The 27,371-nt window shown below is 45.0% G+C and overlaps 1 protein-coding gene across 1 annotated transcript in view; it reads left to right on the top strand.

The window, feature by feature from the left end:
- LOC143923686 (sodium- and chloride-dependent neutral and basic amino acid transporter B(0+)-like) overlaps positions 1-27,371 on the top strand; it is a 130,412-nt gene that overhangs the window by 40,388 nt on the left and 62,653 nt on the right. The window contains exon 6 of the mRNA XM_077447528.1: positions 15,862-15,994. Within this exon, the coding sequence (XP_077303654.1) occupies positions 15,862-15,994 (133 nt within the window). The remainder of the gene's footprint in view (positions 1-15,861; positions 15,995-27,371) is intronic.

Genomic DNA, 27,371 nt, shown 5'->3' on the forward strand with positions numbered 1-27,371 from the left:
GAGGAGCGCAAATGCTGCATCTTTCTCCAAATAAAATAAAAATAAAAATCAGTCCTTAGTCAGTCTTGAGGAATGAATTATTATGATTATTATGTAGATACACACACCCCTATATGTCCAAGCAATCCCCAGACAGTACCCAGTTGTTAAAATTGCAGGCACTTATAAAGGTGTTCTTATCCTTTCAGCAACCTCGAGGCAGTATCCAGCCGTTATTATTGTAAGCACTTATAAGGTGCTTGCAGCCTCATATCTCTCAATGTGGCACTAAGGGGTTAACTCTGAACTTTTTAACTTGGCAGCTTTTATATTGTCTTCAACAGTTACAGTCTCAGCGTCTATACTTGGTTACTCACACTGTCCCCTTTACCAGGGCCTGCTACACAGGGTCAATAGGATCAATAGGTCTCCTCACACCGGGTCTATAGGATCAATAGGTCTCCTCACTCCTTACACCGCTCACAAAATCTCCATACCTCTGTGCCTTCACCGCTCACAGGGCCCTTCCAGTGGCTGTCACTATCAGGTTCCTGCCTGGCTCCTCACACAGCGCCGACGCTTACCTCCATCCTCCTAGTGCGGCATGCAGCGTTCCTCTCGGCGCACAGTGTATGGCGTTACTGGCATCACTCGGTGCTCATGGGGTCTTCGGGTCCATTTGGAAAGCTCCGTCTACCTTCGGTGAGTTTTCTGACACTCCTCCTCCTCTACTCCAAGGTCAGTGTCAGGCTCCAGCCCCTCAACTCTTAGCGCACAGTAACAGCCACTACGTGCTTAATCGTCGGTCAGGGAGGGAGCAGCACACAACGTCTCACACCACTCCTCACTCCTCCAGTCTCATCCGGTCGCGCCCCCCCCCCCCCAGGCATCCAGAAGTCTAGGACTACTACCCAGGAATTCTTGGTCTTTAAATAGATACATTTTCTCTGCAAGACCAAACAAAAGGCAAAAGCACTAATCTCAGGATAATCTTAAAAGCCAATATAGGCATCAATCTAGATTCAGTATAGTCCGCTCATGTCACCAAAGTTAAAATTTTACCTTCGTTATAACGTTCGTCGCTTCCTTACCTCCTTCCTCTGCACACAGAACGTAGTTACGACACACACGTCTTTGAGCTTTATATACACTGCGCATGCGTGAAACTCTGCCCGCCCCTGATGTTCTTTCTAGAATATTCCCCGCCCCGTCTCTTTCGTCGCAGTGGGAGAGGAACATGGTGGAGCTACACCAGGTGCATAATAGCAGTAACGAGGAGGAGGAAATCCCAAAACCAGGAACTTTTCGATCCCGGAGGAGATTTAAGGCCACAAATATGTCCTTTGCTGAAATGTTGGAGATGGTGGACATCTTGAGGAGGAACGACTATGACGGGAATTATGGTCCATACCCAAACCCAAATCTGAGAAAGGCCAAGATCATGACTAAAGTTGTGAAGAGTCTGTACAGGAATTTTGGGGTACGACGATCCAAGGATCAATTGAGGATGGTCTGACCTCAAATTAAGGGAGCAGGATCAATATAGAAAGATCAAGAAAGTTCTTCGAAAAAGTAAGTATTTGTTGTGTGTTCCTATTATTATTAATATTGCATGCTGCGCCATGTGTTTTTCTTTATGGTGTTGTACGTTTAAAAATGGCTACTTTCATGTTCATACGCACAGTAAGCAGTCGTAGTAAACATCGTTCGTTTACTAAATAAATACGATGTTTTCCCAGATACCTGATTAAATAATTTGTTCATGTTATTTTTTAATTTAATAAAAGAGGTTTAGGACATTGTTGTCTAGATGTGTTTGAACCTAGAAGGAACAGCAAACTAGATTCAGTGTAATGTATGGAGATGACAGTCAGCAGCTGTTTACACATCTGGACTAGGTGCACTAGTGTGGACACCAGAACAAACTTTTTAGGGTGTCAAACACAGGTACTCCATTGGATACTTGGGGGCCCAAAAAAGGTAATTATTCCAGCTTTAGTAAGGGCATAACTCATGTCTTCAGCTTGTAATTCTGCTGCTGAAGACTCATGTCAAACAGACAATTATACCCCACTTCCAAGCAATGTTTATCATTCATATTTGTTGCCTCAAATATCTGTGCGCTAAGTATACCTTTTGTTTCATTCTCATAGGGGAGCAAAGAATCGGAAAATATGAGGTCACCAGGGACCCCTCACCTCCTGAACAAGGGGAACAGAGGTCACAACCAGAGGATGTAGAGGAAGGAGAGGTGCTCGAGATTGAGACCACAACACATGAGTGTCTGACACCCCAGCTTCAGGTAAGAAGAGATGTATGCTTGCATATTTCTAATACATGGTGTGTTTTTTTGATTTTTAGGTGATGTACAGGTTGTGGAAGAACAATCAGATCATTTCACCAGTGACAGTGCCCAAAAGCTAATCCAGGACAGCATGTGGTGCAGTCAGGATTTACACATTATCAAACAGAAAACTATGAAGTAAAACTTAAGAACATGATTGATGCCCTTGGAAGAATTCAATTTTCCAAAAAATTGGCACTATTTTGCGTTTCTTCCCCTAAATTTTTACATTTTAAAAAGCCTAATTTTGAAGATGCACGCAGTATGTCAACATGTGCTATCTGCCATCAGGGGATAGCAATGTATGCGTTTTGTGCCTGCAACCCCTTCCTCAAAACTCAAGTAGGTGAGAGGAAGGGGTTGCCCCCCCAAAACACGTCAATTTGTCCCCCATGATGGGAGATAGCACATATTGACATTAGGCATGGGATCAGAATGCAAATCCCCAGTTTGACTCCCAATTTGTGTGCATCTTCAAAATTAGGCTTTTACAGGGGTGACTTCACCCCAGCTGTTGAAGGCAAGATTCAAACATTTTGGACAATATAATGTGTGATCTTGTCTTTTAAAAGTTTTTCAATGTTGAACTTTGTAAGTTCCAGAGTTGTGTATGTTCTGTTTTGAAACATGGCTGTTTATGTAACCTTAAAACAAAAAAATGTAGCTAACTCAAAATTTTATATTTTTTTACAAAAAAATTTTTTACAACGCACATGTGAATGTGTACGGAGTAAAAGGATTTTTACTCAACAATGTGTGGCTTCTTCTTTCAATGATCAATTAGACATGTGTATTCGTTTTCGTCCGAATGCATTTTCGTCCGAATTTCAGGTATTTTCGTTTTCGTTTTGACAAACGATAACGAAAGCACAGAATCCAAAAAATGAAAGATCCGACAAAAATAAATGCTTTATTTTCGTTTTCGTTGTTACAACAGTTCGATATAGAATAGGAGATTCGACGTGACTCTGACAATAACAATCTGTGTCTATAGAACCTGTGGTCGAATGTGCCTAACCTTACCTCTATTAGTCCAAGATTATATAGAGAAAATATTCGACAGAGAAAAAAGATTTGACAGAGAGAAAAGATTCTGCAAGTTACTGTCCTAAAAAGTGTTTGGGGACCCGGGTCCTGCCCCAGGGGACATGTATCAATGCAAAAAAAAAGTTTTAAAAACGGCCGTTTTTTCGGGAGCAATGATTTTAATAATGACTAAAGTGAAACAATAAAAGTGTAATATTCCTTTAAATTTCATACCCAGGGGGTGTCTATAGTATGCGCGTGAAGGGGCTCATGCTTCTGGTGCTTAGAACTGTCCCTGCACAAAGTGTCATTTATGCAGGAAAAAAAGTTCTTTAAAATCACTCTCAGCTATTATGAATTGTCGGCTCCGTAATACAAAGAACACTCATTGAAAGTCATTGATAAAAAAAAAAAAAATTATAAATAAATAAAGCGTGGGGGTCCCCCAAATTCAATTACCAGGCCCTTCAGGTCTGGTATGGATATTAAGGGGAACCCTGCGTCAAATAAAAAAAAGGAAAATTTGACGTGGGGTTCCCCCTAAATATCCATACCAGACCCTTCAGGTCTGGTATGGATATTAAGGGGAACCCCGCGTCAAATTAAAAAAAAATTGACGTGGGGGTCCCCCTAAAAATCCATACCAGACCCTTTATCCGAGCACGCAACCTGGCAGGCTGCAGGAAAAGAGGGGGGGCGAGAGAGCGCCCCCCTCCCTCCTGACCCATACCAGGCCACATGCCCTCAACATTGGGAAGATGCTTTGGGGGTCTGTGACCCCTCAAAGCACCTTGTCCCCATGTTGATGTGGAGAAGGGCCTCATCCCCACAACCCTGGCCGGTGGTTGTGGGGGTCTGCGGGCGGGGAGCTTATCAGAATCTGGAAGCCCCCTTTAACAAGGGGACCCCCAGATCCCCCCCCGTTTGAAATGGTAAGGGGGTACAAAAGTACCCCTACCATTTCGCAAAGAAAGTGTAAAAAATAGTTAAACAAACACACTTTTGAAAAATTCCTTTCTTAAAAAAAAAAAAAAAAAAAAGATTCCAGCGGTGGTAATCCACTCTTGCTATCCAGCAACGGATGATCATCTCTCCGGGTCCAGCAATGGCTGATCTGAATCAGCGCAGCGAATCCATCCATCTTCTGTCTCCATGGAGGAGACACTGCGGGGATCCCGGAGGCCTAACGTTTGTTATATGCGGAGGGTGGGGCCACCCGTCACCTGACCCTGCCCCCCTCTGATGCAAGGGGAAACCCGGGCTTCCCCATGATGTATGGGTGACCCCACCCCCCTCTGATGTAACGAAAACCTACCTGTCAACCTGGCAGGCCGCTCTCTCGTCCCCCCCTCTTTTCCTGCGGCCTGCCAGGTTGCGTGCTTGGATAAAGGGTCTGGTATGGATTTTTAGGGGGACCCCCACGTCAATTTTTTTTTAAATTTGACGCGGGGTTCCCCTTAATATCCATACCAGACCTGAAGGGTCTGGTATGGATATTTAGGGGGAACCCCAATTCAAATTTTTTTTTTATTATTTGACGCAGGGTTCCCCTTAATATCCATACCAGACCTGAAGGGCCTGGCAATTGAATTTGGGGGACCCCCGCGCTTTTTTTTTTTTTTTTTTTTTTTTTTTTGTTTTATCAATGACTTTCAATGAGTGTTCTCTGTATTATGGAGCCGACAATTCATAGTACTTGCTAGTGATTTTAAAGGACTTTTTTTCCTGCATAAATGACACTTTGAGCAGGGACAGTTCTAAGCACCAGAAACATGCGCCCCTTCACAGGCATACTATAGACACCTCCTAGGTACGAAATTTAAATATTACACTTTTATTGTTTCATTTTAATCATTATTAAAATCACTGCTCCCGAAAAAACGTCAGTTTTTAAAACTTTTTTTTTGCATTGATCCATGTCCCCTGGGGCAGGACCCGGGTCCCCAAACACTTTTTAGGACAGTAACTTGCATATTAGCCTTTAAAATTAGCACTTTAGATTTTGAAAGTTGGAGTCCCATAGACTTTAATAGGTTTCTAAATTTCACACGAAGTATGCTATTTACTAGCTCTGTCGAATCTTCTTTATACATTCGACAGACACCATAAGCCTTCAAAGACAGATTCGACCATAATTCATGTGGATTTTCAGACGAATGCAATTTTTGAACGAAACACTAAATAAATAAAAACAAATTTCAGGAGTAACTAAATAAAAAAAAATTTCGGACGAAAACGAAATTCCGAAACGAAATATTTTACTCTGCACATGTCTATGATCAATACCATTTTTTGTGTTTAAACTGGTGTTTACAGTGTTAATGGGTTTAGATAATTATGTACAAACCACTTGGTACTACAAGTGCACTAGGAGACAGAAAAGAGAAACACAAGCAGGAATTCAAAATCCAGATTTTTGCAGATTAAATGTAAAATGTATTCAACATGTGCTGGCAAAGCAATGGCCCCCCTCCCCGAAAAATATTGCACATAATTTTGTCGCACTTCACGGGCGCTTTGGGAGGGCAAGTCAGGATGGGCCGCTTCCAGGGACATCATTGTTTGTTGAAGTCCGGTGTCAGGCCCAACTGCGACCACAGAATTTTGGTTGTTTCTTTTCATAAAGTTATGCAGGATGCAACAAGATAACACGATGATATTGAGTTTGTATTCCGCCATATTAATGGCTGTTTGAAACAGACGGAACCAGCTGGCCAGAATCCCAAACGCGTTCTCCACAACACTTTTGGCTCTGGCCAGCCAGTAATTGAAAACCCTCTTCTCAGGGGTGAGGGTCCTCTGGGGGAATGGCCTCATGACATGGTTTCGGAAACCGAAAGCCTCATCTGCTACGAAGACAAATGGCAGTCCTTCGACATTCTCCTCTGGGGGTGGTAATCCCAAGCCACCACTCTTGAGACGTCGGTAAAACTCGGTCCGGGTAAATACTCCTCCATCCGAAATCCGCCCATTCCTCCCCACATCCACATATAGAAACTCATATGTCGCCTACACCACCGACATCAACACGATACTATGAAACCCCTTATAGTTAAAATAGTATGACCCCGAATGGGGTGGTGGGACGATACGGACGGGCTTCCCATCGATTGCCCTTCCGCAGTTAGAAAAATCCCACTGCTGGGCAAACTGGGAGGCCACAGTCTGCCATTCCTCTGGCGGTGAAGGAGACTGTGGAGTCAAACAAAAAATCGAATTAATAATTTTGCACAGAAACATTATAAGCAGATTAGACACAAACATTGTTGGCCAACATCAGTATAACATTTCTTGTAAAGAGTATTTAAAGGCTAAAATATAAGGTCCACTTATCAGATTCATCACCCCCTCTGATGGCCCCTTGTAAATATTTGGGGGGGGGGGGTATGTTTTGGACAGGTAACCACCCTCTCCACTATGTAATGGAGTAATAACAAAGTAATGTGTGTTACTTTGGCCAGCCCCTCCTTAATTACACTATTGGCAGCCCACTAGACAGGTAATAAGAAGTGGCATCAAAACAAATTAATAAATGGAAGCACATTTGTAGATTCTGCAATTACCTATCAAGATAATAATATGAGAAGAAACATTTAAACAGTAGCATTTGAAAGTATTCACGCAGGCCCTTGCACTACATGCTTTGGAGAAATTCATCCATAAATCTGGCCACAAAAGAGGTAGGTACAGTGTGTATTGGGTTTGGTAAAGTCAAAGTCAGCAGATAGAGGATTTCTATCAGCTGACTTAGCGGTTGGGGAGAGGGGGGTTCCAAATGATTTTGGGCCCCCCAAAAAAAGCCTCTGTCACTCTGCATGAATTTAAAGTGGAAGTAAATCCATTGATTTAAACAGTTAAAAAAAAAGCATGCCGGGAATGCCAACTGCACATTGGCTGTGCTCTCTGCCAAACTATCAAACCATCCAATGGCTGGTGTCATAAAGAATCACATGTGCAGCACCATAGCAGTTGAAGATTAAACAGAGGTAAAGATGTTAGCTTCCTTGGCTGAAAATTATAGGAGAGTTTACTTCCACTTTAAGGACACCAATAACATTTGTAAACATTTTAGGGGGTCTTTAGGGTAAAGCATTACAATGGAGCTGACAATACATTGTTAATTGACTAGACTATAGGAGTATATGGGCCTCGGATAGCATGCTGGGGGGGGGGGGGGGGGGTTAGTGAAGGCAAATATGCATGAAGGACAAAAAAGGAGCATACAAAAATCCAACATGCATGAGGACAAAGAGGAAATTACCAGCTTATTACAATTATGTTAATTATAGATTGATGAAAGAAATACAATACAATACATTAGCAAACATTAAATACGTTATTTATCGGCGTATAACACGCACCGGAGTATAACACGCACCCCAAGTTTAGGAGAGAATTTAAAAGAAAAAACTTTTAGGAGGGAAGTTTAAGGAAAAAAACTTACATTTAAATGCCCATCAATGCAGCCTTATCAGTGTCATTTGCAGCCTTGTCAGTCATTTGCAGGCTTGTCAGTCCATTGCAGCCTTGTCAGTGTGTTTGCCGTTTAAAAATGGTGCCGCCTGGTATTTTCAGCTGCACTCGGCCGTTCTTGGCTATGTTTGGCCGTTCGCGGTTATTTTCGGCCACACTCGCCCATCCTTGGTGGCTTTGGGCTTTCCGAAAAGCCGCCGAGAATGGGCGAAGATAGCTGAGAACGGCCGAGTGCGGCCGAAAATACCCGGAAGCCGCAGAGAACGGCAGAAAGGGGTAGCAACAGCGGGGGATAGGCGTATAACACGCACCCCCCGATTTCCCCCTGATTTTAGGGGGGGGAAAGTGTGTGTTATACGCCGATAAATACGGTACATAGAATGTGATGTTAAAGGAGAAAACTTACCCTCCTATATTCCTTCTGCAGGACCTGGATGATGGCAGAACAGGTCTCTGGAATAATGATTCCCAGAGCCTGGGGGGAGATGCCTATCGAGAATTTGAGGTCCTGAAGGCTTCTCCCTGTCGCCAAGTAGCGCAACGTGGCAACTAGCCTCTGCTCCGGAGTGATGGCTTGCCGCATGCAGGTATCCTGCCTGCTGATATAAGGGGACAGCAAAGCCAGTGGACGGTGAAAAACGGGGTCTGTCATTCGGAGATAATTCCTGAAATCATCAGGATTATTCTCTCGGATATCACGCAGCAAAGGCATGTGCTAGAACTGGTCACGCTGCGCAACCAATTCTTGGTCCACGAACTCCTCCCCACCCTGTTCATGGACCAGGCTTGTGTCAAAGTAAGCACCCCAACATCAAGCCCCCGCACAGCACGAACTCTACGACAAGTACGTAGACGAAACATGGCTTCAAAACGGTGGGCTGGTCAGAACAGACAACAGAAAGCCCTGATAAACAGCAAGGCCAGAAAGAACGAAATGCAAATCAGCAACGAGCGGACAATAAGCACTGAAAATCAAAGTGTACTATACCAAGATATAGTCCGCAATGACAAATAAATGCGAACTGACTACACGCACTGATAGGCAGATACGCACTGACAAGCACAAACTGTAGAGCAGGAACGATTTGAAGCACAAGTCTGAAAAGCGCGAATCGTCTCTAACCAAACTTCTACTAAACACGTGATAAACACGAGATCAGCAGAAGGAGCCCAAAGGGTGCCGTACGTGTTGCTGAACCTTTTCTAGTCCCGTCGTACATGGTGGACGTCACCGCGTTCTAAACAATCGGAATTTGGTGTGACCGTGTGTAGGCAAGACAGCTTGAGCGGAATTCCGTCGGGAAAATCATCATAGCTTCTTCCAACGAGAATCCTGATCGCGTGTACGCGCCATTAGGCAGTTTTCTTTGTTTATATGCAGCTGTGTTTGCCATAATTAGCCCTGCCTGTACTGTGCAGGCAGATCTTCATTATCAATTGTAAATTTGAATACTGTCAGTCCTAACAAACGGTTAAAGGCATAGAGACTGGCCTTCTTGCATTGTATGTTAATGAGGACAGAATGGGACAGTTCCACCCTAACATTAAAAAAAAAACGTGCAGTCAGACATTACACTTCCTCTGGGGAATAAAAGGTAAGACATATTTTTTAAAAATAATTTAAGGTATGTTGTGAGAATGGGAATGCATAACAAACAAATATGAAGGTTTTCTTAAAATTCACTGCAGAAGTGAAAGTGCCCTTTAACTACTTGCCGACCAGTTGTCGCAGTTATACTGCAGCAGGGCGGCTCTATTGCTCAAATCGCCAATATTAATAGATACAGCCTGGCGCCAGAGCCGATGCGCGTATCCCGCAGCGACAAAGTCCTCAGAGGCAGAACGGGGATCTGCCAAAGTAAACAAAGCAGATCCCCGTTCTGTCAGGGGAGTACGGTGAAATCGTCTGTTCCCAGTGATCAGGAACAGCGATCTCTCTGTACTCCCAGTCAGTCCACCCCCACATTTAGAAACACCTCACTAGGACACACTTAACCCCTTTGATCGCTCCCCAGTGTTAACCCCTTCCCTGCCAGTGTCATTTATACAGTAATCAGTGGATATTTTTAGCTCTGATCACTGTAATAATGTCACTAGTCCCAAAAAAGTGTCAAAAGTGTCTGATCTGTCCACCGCAATGTCGCAGTTCCACTAAAAATCAATGGTCATTGCCATTACTAGTAAAAAATAATAATAAAAAAATGCCCTAAATCTATCCATTATTTTGTAGACGCTTTAACTTTTGTGAAAGCCAATCAATATACGCTTATTGTGATTTTTTTTTAACAAAAATATATAAAAGAATACATATTGGCTCAAACTGATGAAGAAATTTGTTTTTTTCCTTTTTTTCGAGGGATATTTATTATAGCAAAAAGTAAAAAATATTGTTTTTTGCGCTTTTTTTGTTTATAGCAAAAATAAAAACTGCAGAGGTAATCAAATACCACCAAAAGAATGCTCTATTTGTGTGAAAAAGGGACATCAATTTTGTTTGGGTACAACGTCGCACGTCAGTTAAAGCGATGCAGTGCCGTATTGCTAAAAATGGAATGGTCATTAAGGGGGTAAATCCTTCCGGGGCTGAAATGGTTAAAGTTAAAATCCAGACAGATAAAAAAACATAAATTAATGCAACTATGTGTTCAGTGATACATCATTAAATGTATTTTAAGTGTCATCAGCCTGATGCTGTCCCTGTACAGCAGATGGTAGAAGAAGCACAAGGTGGAATTCCAGTGTGCTGCAGTGCAAGGAATGTGCTGATAGAAGGCAAAAGCAGAGTGACAGAGAGATGAGTTAGGCCGCGTACACACGGGCGGACTGTTCGCCCAACTTTGTCCGTCCAACAGTTTCGGCAAACAGTCCGCTCAAAATTAGCATGGACGGACATGGCCACACACGACGAACGAACAGTTTGCTGAAACCGTGCGCGATGACGTGAACGGCACGTACGACGGGACGAAAAATACGACGTCCTATACACTGCATTATAGCTTTCGGCGTGAAAATCCTTTCTGAGCATGCGCGCAACTTTGTTTGACGAACAAGCCTACACACGAGCGGGCTGTTCGCTGAAACAAGGTTTCAGCGGACAGTTTTTCGGAAATTCCGAAAAACCTTGTCCGTCCAACTGTCCGCTGAAACTGTCCGCTGAAAGCCCACACACGAGCGGACTGTCCGCCCAAACACTGTTCAGCGGACAAAGTTGGGCGAACAGTCCGCCCGTGTGTACGCGGCCTCAATCAGTCTGCTGTTTCTTCTTTCGCTGTCCAATCACAGCCTGGGGTTGGGACACAACCTGAAGCTTTTACTACAGCTTTCAAATCAATATAATGCATACAGGCTGGTAATCCACATAAGGCTGGTATAGCAATCCCAGAAGAAACAATACAAAAAAAGTGGCCTTATGCGATTCGCATAGCCGGTACCCCAAGGGATATTTGAGATATACCAAGCCGTGAAACAGTGTAATATCAATTGATTTTTGTATTTTGTTTACTACAGCTTTAGGTAGAAAAAACTGATATTTTACTCTGCAAGGCAGGGCTCTGCTATGTGACAAAGCTGTGTAAGTTTCAGAACTGGAGAGAAATTAAGCCATTAAGTAAAAAGGTCTATTGTGCTATTGATTTGTATACTGACAATACTGATCTAACAGCATGGAAAACCCTGGCAAATACCAGCATTTAAAATTAGATTTTAGTAATTGCATTGGCCGCATCGTTGATATCACTTTAGGTAGAACATTGACTTGAAATTGGAATATCAAGACAGTTGAACATTGATGACTGTATGGAAACCCCTTGTGCTGGCACAGAGCATGAACATTGTAATTTTTGCACTATAGATACATGATTGGATGTATAGAGATATTTCAATCTGCCAGGCAGGGCTCTGCTATATGACAAAGCTGTGTAAGTTTCAGAACTGGAGAGAAATGAATACAAACACTTTGGCAGGTAAACAGCTCTACATGTATTCCATTTGTATAATTACCTGTTTCCTGGAGGGAATTTTAAGTCACGAGGAGACAGGACGACCTGGGAATATTTGTTCATGACATTTGATACCCTGAAAGCAGGAATTACCTTATTACATAGCTTTATGTCTTTTTTATGTCGCTTAAGAGATCCATGAAGATGGATCTCATAAGGTCATTGTCACCTTCTAGGACCAGAAATTGAAGAGGATATTAAAAAGTAACACTAAGCAATATCCTTATTCCCCCCCAAAAAATCCATACACATCTGCTACTTAATGGCTCTTTAACCCCTTCACTCCGTCTTATTACGCATATTTTCATATCCCCTTTTGTGCTGGGAGCGCACCACACGGTGTCGGCTGACAAAACACAACATTTTTATGGATGGAATGGTCTCAGCCTTCCCAGTTGTCTCTTGTTAAATGACTCTATTGTACACAACATACTGTATACACAAATCATTCTGTAATCCAGGGTAATAACCAGGTGGTATCTTTGAAGACTGCAGAAGACAGATGACAGCTCTTTTTTCTGACATCATCAAACGATATTAAACAGATATAACAAAACAATGTCAATGGTATATTATACAATAACCATTGTAAAGCCCCATACACACTATCCGTTTTTTCTGCTGAGTTTTTCCTTCAGGTTTACCAAAACCATGTAGTGCAAGGGCCTGTCTGATTGCATACAAATTGAAACTCCTAAGGCTCGGTTCACACAGGGGCAACACGACTTTTGGAGGCAACTTGGACGTGACTTGGACGCAACTTGGACGTGACTTGGACGCGACTTGGACGTGACTTGGACGTGACTTGGACACGACTTTTACAACACTAGTTTAAGTCGCCCCAGGCCAGGCGACTTGCCGTGGCCAATCAGAGAATGAGCTCTCAGGGGGGAACTCCTTTTGAGAGCTGATAATTCTCTGAGAGTCGCCTCCGTATAGACGGAGATCCGACTTGGAGGCGACCTCCATTGAGTATCAGTCGCCTACAAGTCGGATTGAAGTAGTACAGGAACCTTTTCTCAAGTCGGAGCGATTCACACAGGGGGCGATGCGAGGCGACACGACTTGCCTCGCCGCGACCTGCCGCGACCTCAGCGGCGACTTGCAAATGACTTCTGTATAGAAGTCAATGCAAGTCGCCCCGAGGTCGCCCAAAAGTAGTACAGGAACCTTTTTTCTGAGTCGGAGCAACTCGAGTCGCTCCTCTTAGAACGGTTCCATTGTACAGAATGGGGGCGACTTGTCAGGTCGCGGCACGGCAAGTCGTGTCGCCTCGTGTCGCCCCCTGTGTGAACCGGCCCTTAAGGGCCGGTTCACACTGCGGCGCGAGGCGAGGCGACACGGCTCGCCTCGCCTCGCTCCCGCAAGTTGTCCCCATTGAGTACAATGGAACCGTTCTGAGAGGAGCGACTCGAGTCGCTCCGACTCAGAAAAAAGGTTCCTGTACTACTTCGGGGCGACTTCGGGGGCGACTTGCATTGACTTCTATGCAGAAGTCCTCTGCAAGTCGCCGCTGACCCCCCCTGCAAGTCGCGGCGAGGAAGTCGGAGACGCCTCGCCGCGGCTCGCAGTGTGAACCGGCCCTAAGACAGCTCTCATTCACTTACATTGATTTCTACGTGTTGTGCGACCTGAGGTGACTTGGGGCGACTTGAAGTCGGATCTGAGTCGCCCCTGTGTGAACCGGCACTAAGGTTTGACCTCATATTTTATGGTTTTGGTAAATCTGAAGGAAAAACTCAGCAGAAAAACTGATAGTGTGTATGGGGCTTTAGTGTTTAGGTTCAGGCTGTCAAACTCAATTCCATGGTGGGTCGCATCAGCATTATGGTTGCCCTCAAAAAGCCGGTTGCATCTGTAAGGCTATATACTGTTCAGTATCTCACAAAAGTGAGTATAGGCATACCCCACTTTTTATTACACAATGGGGTTTATTTACTAAAGCTGGAAAGTGCAAAATCAGGCTCACTTCTGCATAGAAACCAATTGAGCTTCCAGGTTTTATTACCAAAGCTTAATTAAACAAGCTGGGGTTAGAAGCTCATTTTTCTAAAGCCGCGTACACACGTAGCCGTCTGTCCGACGTACTTAGTCTGGCGGACGTCCGCCAGACTGTCCGTCGGAATTTCCGAACGGGCTATTTGCCCACACACAGCACTTTTTCAGCGGACTAATACGGCGTACTAAGTCCGCCGTACTTTCGAAATGAACGGACTCGCCCACACACGCGGAGGAAAGTCCGCTCATTTCGAGCGCGTCTCCAGGTAGGCGGGGCCCGCGAAGGAGACGTCGCTGGCCCCGCCGCCTGGTATGGACTTAAAGGGGAACCCCCAACGCCGAAAAAAAACGGCGTGGGGGTCCCCCCCAAGTCCACAACAGACCCTTGTCCGAGCACGCTACCAGGCCGGCCAGGAAAGGGGGGCGAGCGAGCGCCCCCCCTCCTGAGCCGTACCAGGCCGCGTGCCCTCAACATGGGGGGTGCCTTGGGGAAGGGGGGGTGCCTTGGGGAAGGGGGGGCCGCGCGGCCCCCCCAACCCAAAGCACCTTGTCCCCATGTTGATGAGGACAAGGGCCTCTTCACGACAACCCTGGCCGTTGGTTGTCGGGGTCTGCGGGCGGGGGGCTTATCGGAATCCGGGAGCCCCCTTTAATAAGGGGGCCCCCGGATACCGGCCCCCCACCCTATGTGAATGAGTATGGGGTACAATGTACCCCTACCCATTCACCTGTAAAATAAAAGTACAAAAAAAAACACAACACACAAGATAAAATACTTTATTGCACAGCTCCGGGGGTCTTCCGTCTTCGGGGGTCTTCTCGCCGGACTCCTCCTCTATCTTCTTGTAGCTCTTTTGCTAGCGGAGGAGCTCGGCTTTCTTCCTCGCCGCCGGCCTCTTCTCCCGACTTTGGGGGTCTTGTCCCCCTCTTCGGTTCTTCTGCCGGGCCACCGCGCCTTCTTATAGCTCTTTTACAGGCGGTGGCCCGGTCTTCTGTCGCCGTCGCTGCCGCCTTCCGTTCTTCTTCTTCTTCTTCTTCTCCTTCTTCTCCAGGAGAAGTTGACTTGACGATCTCTCCGGCCGCAATGCCAGGGACACCCATGTGACATAAAGCCATGTGACACCGCCCCTTGTCCCTATATAAATGGCCGCGCAGTGCGTCCCTGGCATTGTGGCCGGAGAGAGCGTCGAGTCAACATCTCCAGGAGAAGAAGGAGAAGAAGGAGAAGAAGAAGAAGAAGAAGAAGAAGGGGGCTCCAGGATTCTGATAAGCCCCCCGCCCGCAGACCCCGACAACCAACGGCCAGGGTTGTCGGGAAGAGGCCCTTGTCCTCATCAACATGGGGACAAGGTGCTTTGGGGTGGGGGGGCCGCGCGGCCCCCCTTCCCCAAGGCACCCCCCCATGTTGAGGGCACGCGGCCTGGTACGGCTCAGGAGGGGGGGCGCTCGCCCCCCCTTTCCTGGCCGGCCGGGTAGCGTGCTCGGACAAGGGTCTGTTGTGGACTTTGGGGGACCCCCACGCCGATTTTTTTCGGCGTTCGGGTTCCCCTTTAAGTCCATACCAGGCGGCGGGGCCAGCAACGTCTCCTTCGCGGGCCCCGCCTACCTGGAGACCCGCTCTAAATGAGCGGACTTTTCTCCGGGCGGGAAAAGTCCGCTCATTTCAAAAGTACGGCGGACTGGCACACACACGGCCGGATTGTCCGCCGAAATGCGAGTACGGCGGGCAGATTGATGTGCAACACGGCATTCTAAGTCCGCTGTACTTTCGGGTCAAAAAAGTATGCCGGAGGCTACACACGGGGGGATTGTTTGGCGGACTTGAGTTTGCCGGACTTTTCCACCGGATTGTTTGATCGTGTGTGCGCGGCATAAGTGAGCCTGATTTTGCACTTTCCAGCTTTAGTAAATAAACCTCATTGTGTATTTAAAAGTGGGGTATGCCTGTACACCCCTCACATTTTTATAAATATTTAATTATATCTTTTCATGTGACAACACTGAAAAAAAATTACACTTTGCTATGTTTTTTTTCACTTTCAGTAAAGTAGCTCTGAAGCGATCAAGTGATATGGATGAAACGGGCACAGTTGTTTGGCACTTAGCGCTCTGTCTGCTACTGGCATGGATTATAACTGCTGCTGCCCTGGTCAAAGGAATAAAATCTTCTGGAAAGGTAAAAATGTCTATTGTGCTATTGATTCGTATACAAGCATACCACACTTTTAAGTACACAATGGGGTTTATTTACTAAAGCTGGAAAGTGCAAAATCAGGCTCACTTCTGCATAGAAACCAATGAGCTTCTAACCCGATTGTTCAATTAAGCTTTGGTAATAAAACCTGGAAGCTCATTGGTTTTTATGTAAAAGTGAGCCTGATTTTGGACTTTCCAGCTTTAGTAAATAAACCCCATTGTGTACTTAAAAGTGGGGTATGCCTGTAATGACAATACTGAGCAAACTGCAGGGAAAACACTGGCAAATACTAGCATTCAAAATGTGATTTTAGTAATTGCATTATACCAAGCCGTGAAACAGTGTAATATCAATTGATTTTTGTATTTTGTTTACTACAGCTTTAGGTAGAAAAAACTGATATTTTACTCTGCAAGGCAGGGCTCTGCTATGTGACAAAGCTGTGTAAGTTTCAGAACTGGAGAGAAATTAAGCCATTAAGTAAAAAGGTCTATTGTGCTATTGATTTGTATACTGACAATACTGATCTAACGGCATGGAAAACCCTGGCAAATACCAGCATTTAAAATTAGATTTTAGTAATTGCATTGGCCCGCCGCATCGTTGATATCACTTTAGGTAGAACATTGACATGAAATTGGAATATCAAGGCAGTTGAACTTTGATGAATGCATGGAAACCCCTTGTGCTGGCACAGAGCATGAACATTGTAATCTGTGCACTAATTACTTTCTCCAGTTCCCCAATATTCTTTTTGGGAACTGGTGCCCAAAACTGAACTGCAAATTCCAGGGGAGGTCTTACTAATGATTTGTACATGGGCAAAATTATATCTCTCTCTCTGGAGTCCATACCTCTCTTAATACAAGAAAGGACTTTGCTCGCTTTGGAAACCACAGCTTGGCATTGCATGTTATTATTGAGCTTATGATCTACCAAAACCTCCAGATCCTTCTCCACTAAGGATTCCCCCAATTGTACTCCCCCTGGTATGTATGCCACATGCATATTCTTAGCCCCCCCAAGTGCATAACTTTCTTTATCAACATTAAACCTCATCTGACACATAGTTGCCCAATTAGACAGTGCATTGAGGTCGGCTTGTAAGTTGGAGACCTCCTGTAAGGACGTTATTCCACTGCATAGCTTAGTGTCATCTGCAAAGACAGAAATGGTACCTTTAATTCCAGACCCAATATCATTTATAAAGATATTAAAAAGTAAGGGTCCCGGGGGGCGTGGCCTGACTGAGCATGGAGTAGGACCTGCACACCCAGGGCTCCGTCTATTAATCCTGGTTTGCAGTGATCCTCCACTCCTTTAATCCTCCCACCCGTGTGAGCTACCTGCCTGGGGACCCCCTATATACCCTACCTGTTTTTCGGCCTCCCGTTGACCTGGTCAGAGCGGCGCCGTCCCGCACGGCGGCCACATTTAGGCGAGACCGCGGCTTCGGCCTACCCACGGAGGTCCGCGGCCATCTTGGTACACCCAGGCTCCGGACCAGCGCTGGGCCTTGTGCACGCCGTCCTCCCATCCAGCCTGCCTACTATACTGTACAGCCATCCAGCTGCCTGCACAGAGGGGTGAGTCTCCTGCACTACTGTGACTGGGCAGGTCTTGGGCTCTGGCCTGTGCCTGGAGGTCCGCGGACATTTTGGTACACCCCATCCTTCAGCCATCACTGGGCCTTGTGTCTGCTGTCTTCTCCCTTCTCTGCCTGTAATACCCTGACTGGCTGAACCTGTCACACATAAGCCTCATACTATGTCCCCTCCAAAGAGCCATAAAGCTGCCGTGGCAAAGCTCGCACAGTACCGTCGGAATGAGGGAGAGGAGGCTGAGGAGGATGGTGTCGCTGAGAGGGCAGGAGGAGAGCGTGGGCAGGGAGACACAGATAAACTACTAGAAGCGATCACACTCTGCAGGACATCCCTCACTGCCCAGATCGAGGAAGTTAAAACGGACATATCTCTAATTAGACAAGATTTTCAGAAAATCCGCGAACGGGTCACGGAGACGGAAACCCGCATCAGTGCGGTGGAAGATATCCTCCCGCTGATACAGGCTAGATCTGAACGCATGCAGGGACAGATTAACCAGCTGCTCGCCAAGCAGGACGACATGGAAAATAGCCTGAGGAGGTGTAATCTCCGCTTCGTCGGTCTCCCGGAGGGAGCGGAAGGTAAAGACCCGACATCATTCCTTGAACAACTGCTGATAACCACGTACGGTCGAGAGGCCTTCTCCCCCGTGCTGGTGGTGGAAAGAGCTCATAGGATGCCAGCTAAGCCTCCTCCTCAAGGGGCTCCCCCCCCGTACCTTTATTGCAAAACTTTTAAATTACAAAGATCGGGATGCTGCGTTGTGGCTGGCGAGAGAGAGGGGCAACATCTCGGTGGGAAACATCAAAGTGGCAATATTTCCTGACTTCTCGGCCGAGATACAGAGACGTCAACAGAGCTTTCTGGAAGCCAAACGCAGACTGCGCGACCGTCACCTGAAGTATTCCATGCTTTTTCCTGCACGCCTGAGGGTGGAACATGATGGCCGCGTGTCATTCTTCGAGGATCCTCGCGAGGTCATCTCCTGGCTGGAGCGCAGACCTGCACAGGGCAGGGGCGACTGACTGCACATCAGGTGAGCCGTATGGCAGGCCGCTACTGTTCCATATCTCCATCACCACTTGGCCTGACTTAATCACACTTGCAACATAGTCACCCTGACTTGCGCCCCACATTGGCGGGTTCACGTTGTTGTGCTTTGGTGGGCCGGGGAGACAGGTGGACCTCGGTTTTTCTACTGACCCTACTGCCACAACCGTTGATATATAATCCTTCCTACGACATACAGAGCACTGGATTTCTAAAACATCCTCCTGTGATTTCGGATATTTTGAGTGGACTTACTATATCTCACTGCCCCCCTTCGTGGGGGTTTTCTATTTTTTTTTTATACTCCTGAACTTATTTGCCACACGGGGCTGCAGAGGTGTGTTGGTCCTACAAGCCTCATACATAGTGCAGCGAATTTTTGCCCCACTAACCACTGGGAATTATAACTATGCAAATGAACAGAGCGACTGGGTCTCACTGCCTCTTCTCTACACTAACATGTGGGGGCACGCAATTACGCCCCATTTTCATTCATCTTTGTGGTGGCTGGCTCGGAACCACTACTTGTCCCAGTGGCTAAAACTGTTCCTTATCTTCTCCTTACATGCGAAGTTATGTTGTTTCCCAGATAGAAGTTTAAAGTTGTTAATGGATCATGCCTGCACAAGTTGGGGTGGGTGTAAGGCGGGGAGGGGCGAGGGGGTTGTTCAACAGTTATTTTTGCAATTTGTAAATGTGCATACAGTGTCTCAGGAACCAAATATGGGAAAATGTATATCTGTTGAAGCGGTGCCGCATACAGTGTTTGATGTACTCTAGTTCTTCTACGTATTATATTTTTCACTAGACCTAAAGATATGTGTCCTACTGAGGCAACGTTACGCACCCTACGCAGCACCATGGCAACTATAAAATTTCTCACGTGGAATGTGAGGGGCCTGCGCGAGAAAATTAAGCGCTCGGCCGCCCTGGCATTCCTCAAAAAACAATGTGCTGACGTAGTGGTGCTGGTCGAGACACATGTTGAGGGCAGACTCCAAATGGCTCTTCGCCGCCCCTGGGTTGGGTGGGCATACCATTCCACCTATACGACTCATGCTAGGGGTGTCTCCTTATTGATAGCCAAATCGGTACATTTTGAACTCTGTGAACTCCTAACTGATCTCCACGGTCGGTATGTATTTCTTCATGCTAAGCTCTACGGTGAACCGTTCCTTCTCATGGCTTTCTACATACCTCCTCCCTTTAGTGTAACAGTGCTCCTAGATGGCTTTACCTTCATGCCCCGTAACCCCACGATACCAGCGATCTGGTTAGGTGACTTTAACACAACACTATGTCCGGCCTTGGATAGACTACAGACGTCGCAGGCAACAGTAGCCAGTGCTGATACGACTAAATTCTCTAAACTCATCTCCACCTTTCACCTTGTAGACACATGGAGGCACAACTTCCCGTACACTCGAGCCTATTCCTGTTTCTCTCCTACTCACAACTCTATGTCCCGCATAGATTTCATTCTTGTATCCCACACCCTAGCTCCACGGATCCTGGAAACAGCGTTTTGCCCCAGGTTACTATCCGACCACAGTCCGTACTGGACCACCCTTAGCATCCCTATTGATAAACCACCAAGGCCATGGCGATTGAACCCGTTCTGGCTCTCACTGCTTCCAGAGGATGATGGGCTCATCACCCAATGGAAGCAATACTTCTTGGAAAATGACCACACATCATCTGTTGCTGCAATATGGGATTCATTTAAAATGTACGCCCGTACTACCCTGATCTCACACATAAACAAAATCAAAACAGATTCCGCTGGAGTATTCGACAGGGCAATAGCGGAGCTTGTCTCCACTGAACGGGAATACGCAGCCAATCCCACCCCAGCGACAGCGGCCCAGCTTAAAATGCAGACTAGAGTGGTGACTCAACTCCAGTATACGAAAGCTCGTCAAAAGCTCTTCTTTACTAAGCAGAAACTCTTTGAATATGGTGAAAAGGCAGGCAAGCGAAGACAGGCCCCCAGTTGTCATTACCCTACATGGCCCGGGGGGGAGTCAGATCACGGACCCATGCAGTGTTACCTCTCAGTTCAGAGAGTTTTTTGCGGATCTATATAAAACAACAGTGACAGACCTGACAGAGGTACGGACCACTTTCCTTCACAGCATTACCTTTCCCCAGTTGACGAAAGAACAAAAAGATTCACTTGCACCCCTTACCACGGAAGAAATAGACGCCGCGATCTCCAGCTTTGCTAGATCCAAATCCCCTGGATCTGATGGACTCCCTGTTGAATTTTACTCCCAATTTAGAGAATTACTAACTCCCAAACTGCTTGCACTATTCAATCACCTATTTGATACCTTCACCCTGCCCCCCTCCATGCGGGAAGTGACAATAGTCCTCATCCCCAAACCGGGGGAAGGACCCGGGTTACCCCGAATCCTATCGTCCTATTTCTCTACTGCAAGTATATATAAAAATACTAGCTAAAGTACTGTCCCTTCGATTGAACCAAGTCATTCTGTCCCTCATACATGCAGATCAAGCAGGCTTTATGCCAGGCCGCAACACATCCTTTAATCTACGCAAACTGTATATTAACCTCCAGGCTACGCACGCAGAAGTTGGGTCACGGGTGGTGGTGACACTGGACACGGCAAAGGCGTTCGACTCGGTGGAATGGAGTTATCTCTGGAGCTGCTTGGAGGGATATGGCTTTGGACCACGTTTCATTAAGTGGGTTCAACTGCTGTATCAGGCGCCCACAGCCCGGGTGGTGGCCAATGGCTGGCCGTCTCGAATGTTTGACCTCAGCAGAGGCACGAGACAAGGCTGCCCTCTTTCACCACTATTATACGCCCTGGCCGCGGAACCCTTGGCCATATCCATCCGAGCTAACCCAGAGATCAGGGGACTGAGCCACGGCGCCCTGACCGAAAAGATCAGCATGTATGCTGACGACACACTGCTATACCTGGCGGACTCAGGCCCCTCTCTGCAGGCGGCTCTTCAGACAATCGAGAGATTTGGGACCTTTTCTGGGTTAAAAATTAATTGGGGGAAGTCCAAAATTCTTCCACTTGACAGCTTCCCACCGACTGAATTTCAGGACAGTCTGCCATTACGACGAGTCAGTGTCATTAAGTATCTGGGGGTGTGTGTCTCCAGATCGCCGGCGGACTATACACATTTAAATTTAAGCCCTCTAATTTCCCACATTCAGTCCAAACTGCGGGCCTGGGCCCGTCTGCCGGTGGGGATTTGGGGTCGGATAAATCTTATTAAAATGGTCCTTTTACCCAAGATACTCTATATCCTCTGGCACTCCCCGGTGTACTTACCCCTGAAGCATTTTAAGTCCCTTGAGGCCCTGCTCAAACCCTTTGTGTGGGGAACCAACAGACACAAATTAGCTTGGCAGGCGCTTAAAAGCCCCACGGACCTAGGGGGCACTGCCCTTCCCGATTTTAATCTCTATTATATCACATCACAATTATCCCAACTGTATCATATTGACAAGACGGACAGGGAGCGGTTTCTCCAACTGCTCTGTCCGAGATGGGCTCGACGTACTGGAGACTCAATTTACGCTCTGGCGATGGGCTCTAGCGGTGTGGGTCAGGGGGACAACAGACAGACCTTGCTATACCATTACAGACGTATTTGGGACTTAGCTTCCGCCAAGCTAGGGATACCACTCTATAATGATTATACTCCATTGTGGTACAATAAAACTTTGTCAGAATTTCTAAGACTTCCCGATACGGACCTTTGGTTTACATATGGTATTCTCTATATGCACCAATTGTTTGTCGACGGAACCTTTAAAACTTTTGCCACGCTTAGCGCAGAATTTTCACTTCCCAGATCCATGCTCTTTCGGTTTCTACAGATGAGACATGCGGCTCGGGCTCAGTTTTTGGAATCCGCACCACAGTCTACCCCTAATGCACTTATGGCCATAATCAAGAGCTCTGATCCCCGTAAATTAACCTCGTCCTTCTATGACATGCTTACTACCCCAGTCTCCACCAAATTGGCATACAAACTCAAACCTCGTTGGGAAAGGGTGATAGGCCCTCTGGAGGATGTGGAATGGGAGGAGTCTTTGGAATCCTGTAAGGCTGTCTCACCCAAACCTGCGGGTTGCCAGATATAGAAACTCTCAATCTACCCTCTGACAGACAAATACACAAAGACATTCTTGCATGAGACGCTGTTCTCAGTGCGGAAAGTTATTGCCCGAAATTGGATGCGTCCCATACCCCCTGGGCTGGTGGAGTGGAAGGTGGAGGTCAATAATAATTTACCATATAAAAAGGTTATGTATATTAACAGAGAATGCCCGACCAAGTATGACAAAATATGGGATCGTTGGTTACGAGACCCCGACACCTGCATGTAAGGAACCTTGAATATATGTTGCCAGATGAGTAGTTTGCCCCTCACTGGGAGTATAGTCAGAGGTCAGGAAGACCCATATGGCTGGCACCAGTTATCACCCTATACCTACTCTTGTCCTCTTTTACATACGCTGTTACTCGAGACTCCGGTTTTGAAATTTCTGTACTTTACTCACTGTACACCCTTCTGATATCAGTGACACGTAGGATATATGTAATAATATGTTTACGCTTCTTGCCTGTTTTTTATTATATATATGTGTATGTATGTATGTATGTGTGTATAAAGTTAGTTAGCATAAGGAGGGGGAGGGGGTGGAAGAAGTAAGGGGATAAAAAAGGAAAAATAATTATAAAATAAATACAAAGACATTTGAGAGATGTACTTTTAAGCTGTTGACTTACCACGCAATTGTACTTACTGTACTCTTGGTGCCTGTAAACATTTTTGTTTGTTATACCTCAATAAAAACTTTTGTTTAAAAAAAAAGTAAGGGTCCCAGCACTGAACCTTGGGGTACACCACTGATAACCATAGACCATTCAGAGTAAGAACCATTAGCCACTACTCTGTGAATTCTGTTTTTTAGCCAGTTTTCTATCCATTTACAAACTGATATTTCCAAGCCTGTAGACTATACCTTACACATTAGCTGTGTGCACATGAGTTCATTTTGGCACACAGGTTTTACTATGTAAATTTCTTATGAGAACTGAAAAGAACAAGGCTTGTATTGCATCACTTTTTGTCACCATATTATTTTCTCATTAATATCAGTCTGAAAGTATCTATTACTATAAGATAGTATTTATTATCGTGATTGAAGATAAGCTCGGGCATGTTTGGGTGCACTTCCGAATCCAGGTGGGTGAGCCTGCCAAGACACTGTCAGCTGTAATGAGCCAATCATTTGCATTAAGGCATTCTCCATGTGTATACACGTTGCTGTGTAGTGAGAAATGCCTTGGCTGCAAATGGTGACAGATTCCTGGTGGGCTTGGCCACATGGGTTTGGAAGTGTATCCATACATGCCAAGTTCATCTCTAGTTATGATAGTATACATTTTGTCATTTTGCCTGAGGATAACCTGTCATTAAAGAAACATGGAAGCTGCAATTGTTGACCTTTGCTTTTGAGAATGTTACATCATAGTTCCCAACTGTCCCTGATTTTGAGGGACTGTCCCTGATTTGGAGCAATGTCCCTCTGTCCCTCATTTCTCCTCATTTGTCCCTCATTTTGATCTGATCTATATAGTTGTATATAAAATGCACGTTTTATCTATCAAAAAGTATTTTCCAGTGCTAAACCTTTCATCTTATTTCTAAATTGCTGCATCTGTAAATTCCAAAAGCCAATATAAAGTAATAGTAGTGGTAAAAAAAAAATGCATTTGTGCATTTAACAAATCTTGTTTTTTTTGTACAAATCTCCTTTAAAGGGGAGTGGCAAGGGGTGTGTCATATGCCTGCATACCTTTGCTGATAGGTGTCCCTCATTCCCATCTCAAAAAGTTGGGAGGTATGGTTACATGCCTGGTTGTCATACAGATTCTCTGCCTTCACTGCTGAGTCACCTGCAAATAAATATGCAGATATGAAAAGTGTAAATTAAGTTTAGGGATTGGGTTGTTGTGACAAAGGGTCATGTTTATGAGTTGGTTTGAGGACTAGAGGTTAATCTGTGTTCAAATTAGATTAGGAGTTATGGTAATATTAGGCCTGAAGTATTTCTTTTCAGGCATGCTAAGTATATAATGTGATAACAGCTATCAGTGCTGAAAACTTCCACACCAGAAACAAACACATCAATTTTCAGAAGCCCAAAACTAACATACCAAGAAAAAGAATTTATGGGTCTCTTCTGCAATAAAAAGAACCTTCCTGCTGGCAGGGAACAACAGTGAAACTTTAGTTCTGCTTTAATAAATTGATATAACAAAAAGCATTTGTAATGTTATATTTAACAGACCAAAAGGGACCAAATATGAGAAAATTACTGTATAGGCTTACAAACACTTTAATCAGCATGCCAACAAGAGTTGTACTTTAAATAAACCCAAATAGCAAAATTGTGCTTTATGCAGTGCGCTTCAGAAGTAAACAGAACAAATTCACCCTTTTCTAATGCGGTAGTACAATAATTAGAATGACAACTTTCATTTGAGGCTTTGCTTAACCACTTAAGGACCAGAGGGATTTGGCCCCTTAATGACCATGCCATTTTTTGCGATATGGCACTGTGTGGCTTTAACTGACAATTGCGCAGTTGTGCGGCGCTGTATCCAAAGAAAATTGACGTCCTTTTTTTTCTCACAAGCAGAGATTTTGTTTGGTGGTATCTGATCACCTCTGCGGTATTTATTGTTTGCATTATAAACAAAAATGTAGGAAAAAAACACAATATTGTATACGTTTTGCTATAATACATATCCAAAATAAAACTTTAACCACTTAAGGACCGCCTCCTGCACATATACGTCGGCAGAATGACATGGCTGGGCACAAGCACGTACCTGTACGTTGCTCTTTAAGTGCCCAGCCATGGCTGGTGGCGTGCTCCCGACCCGGTCCTGAGCTACTTGACCGTGGCTGCGGGACCAGCGGCCTACTGTGGCTGTCACCGATCGTCTGTTCCCTGATATAGGAAAAGACGATCAGTGATGTCACATTCAGGCCATGCCCCTTAGAATAAAAAAAACACATAATGTCATAGATAACCTCTCCTCGCCCCCTAGTGAATAACTCCTTCACTGCTGGTGTCATTTACACAGGAATCAGTGCATTTAAATAGCACTGATTGCTGTATAAATAACAATGGTCCCAAAAATGTGTCAAAAATGTCCGATGTGCCCGCCATAATGTCGCAGTCACAATAAAAATCGCTGATCGCCGCCATTACTAGTAAAAAAAAATATTAATAAAAATGCTATAAAACTATCCCTATTTTGTAAACGCTAGAACTTTTGCGCAAACCAATCAATAATCGCTAATTGTGATTTTTTTTTTACCAAAAATACATATCGGCCTAAACTGAGGAAAAAAATGTTTTTATATATTTTTTGGGGGATATTTATTATAGCAAAAAGTAAAAAATATTGAATTTTTTTCAAAATTGTCACTCTATTTTTGTTTATAGCACAAAAAATAAAAACCGTAGAGGTGATCAAATACCACCAAAAGAAAGCTCTATTTGTGGTAAAAAAAGAACACCAATTTTGTTTGGGAGCCACGTCGCACAACCGCGCAATTGTTAGTTAAAGCAACGCAGTGCCGAATCGCAAAAAGGGGCTTGGTCCTTTGGCTGTAAATTGGTCTGAGGCTTAAGTGGTTAAAAAACGAATTTATTCATCAGTTTAGGCCAATATGTATTCTTCTACATATTTTTTGGAAAAACCGCAATAAGTGTATATTGATTGGTTTGTGCAAGTTATAGTGGCCACAAAATAGGGGATACATTTATGGCATTTTTATTATTAATTTTTACACTTTTTGGGACCATTGACATTTATACAGTGCTCAGTGCTAAAAATAGCCACGGTTTACTGTATAAATGTCACTGACAGGGAAGGGGGTAACACTAGGGGGCGATCAAGGGGTTAAGTGTGTTCCCTAGGTGTTTTCTAACTGTAGGGGGGATGGGATTGACTAGGGGAATAGAAAGATCAGTGTTCATACTTTGTATACCTGTCTCCTCTCCCCTGAGAGAACTGAGATCTGTGGGTTTTACCGTGATTTTGCTGTGATTTTTAGCATGGGCTGCCTGGGAGTAGAGAGAGATCGCTGTTCCTAATCACTAGGAACTGTAGATCACTCTCTACTCCCCTGTCAGAGATCTGTGGAGCGATCGCGGGTGGCTGGCAGACATCACGGTCACGTGCATCGGCTCTGGCGTTGCGCTTCCTATTCAATTTAATGAGTCTGACGTAAAATGATGGTGATTTATGCAGGGGAGCCTACCTGCCGCAGTGCAAATGTGGCGGCTGGTCCTTAAGCTGTTAAAGTGGTTCTAAAGGCTGATGGTTTTTTACATTAATGCATTCTATGTACATTTTTATAACTAAAAATAAAAAACACATTGTCACATAGTATAATTAAAAATAGAAAAATATATAAAAATTGCAGCTTAAGTTTTTAGATGTTTATTTCTCAAACTTTCAGCAAAAAAAAAAGAAAAAATCCTACTTAGTTCTCTTTGTTTATAGAGGGCTGGGAAACTGTGTTTGTGATAATTAATCATGTCTATACTGTGCTGGCATATCTCTTTATCATACCTGATTTATATACTGTCTGTCCTAACAATAGGTTAAAGGGATGGTAGCTCA

The sequence above is a fragment of the Lithobates pipiens genome, unplaced genomic scaffold, assembly GCF_037356315.1.
Source record: "Lithobates pipiens isolate NorthernLeopardFrog02 unplaced genomic scaffold, aLitPip1_a1.2 Scaffold_1, whole genome shotgun sequence".
NCBI classification, from domain to species: Eukaryota; Metazoa; Chordata; class Amphibia; order Anura; family Ranidae; genus Lithobates; species Lithobates pipiens.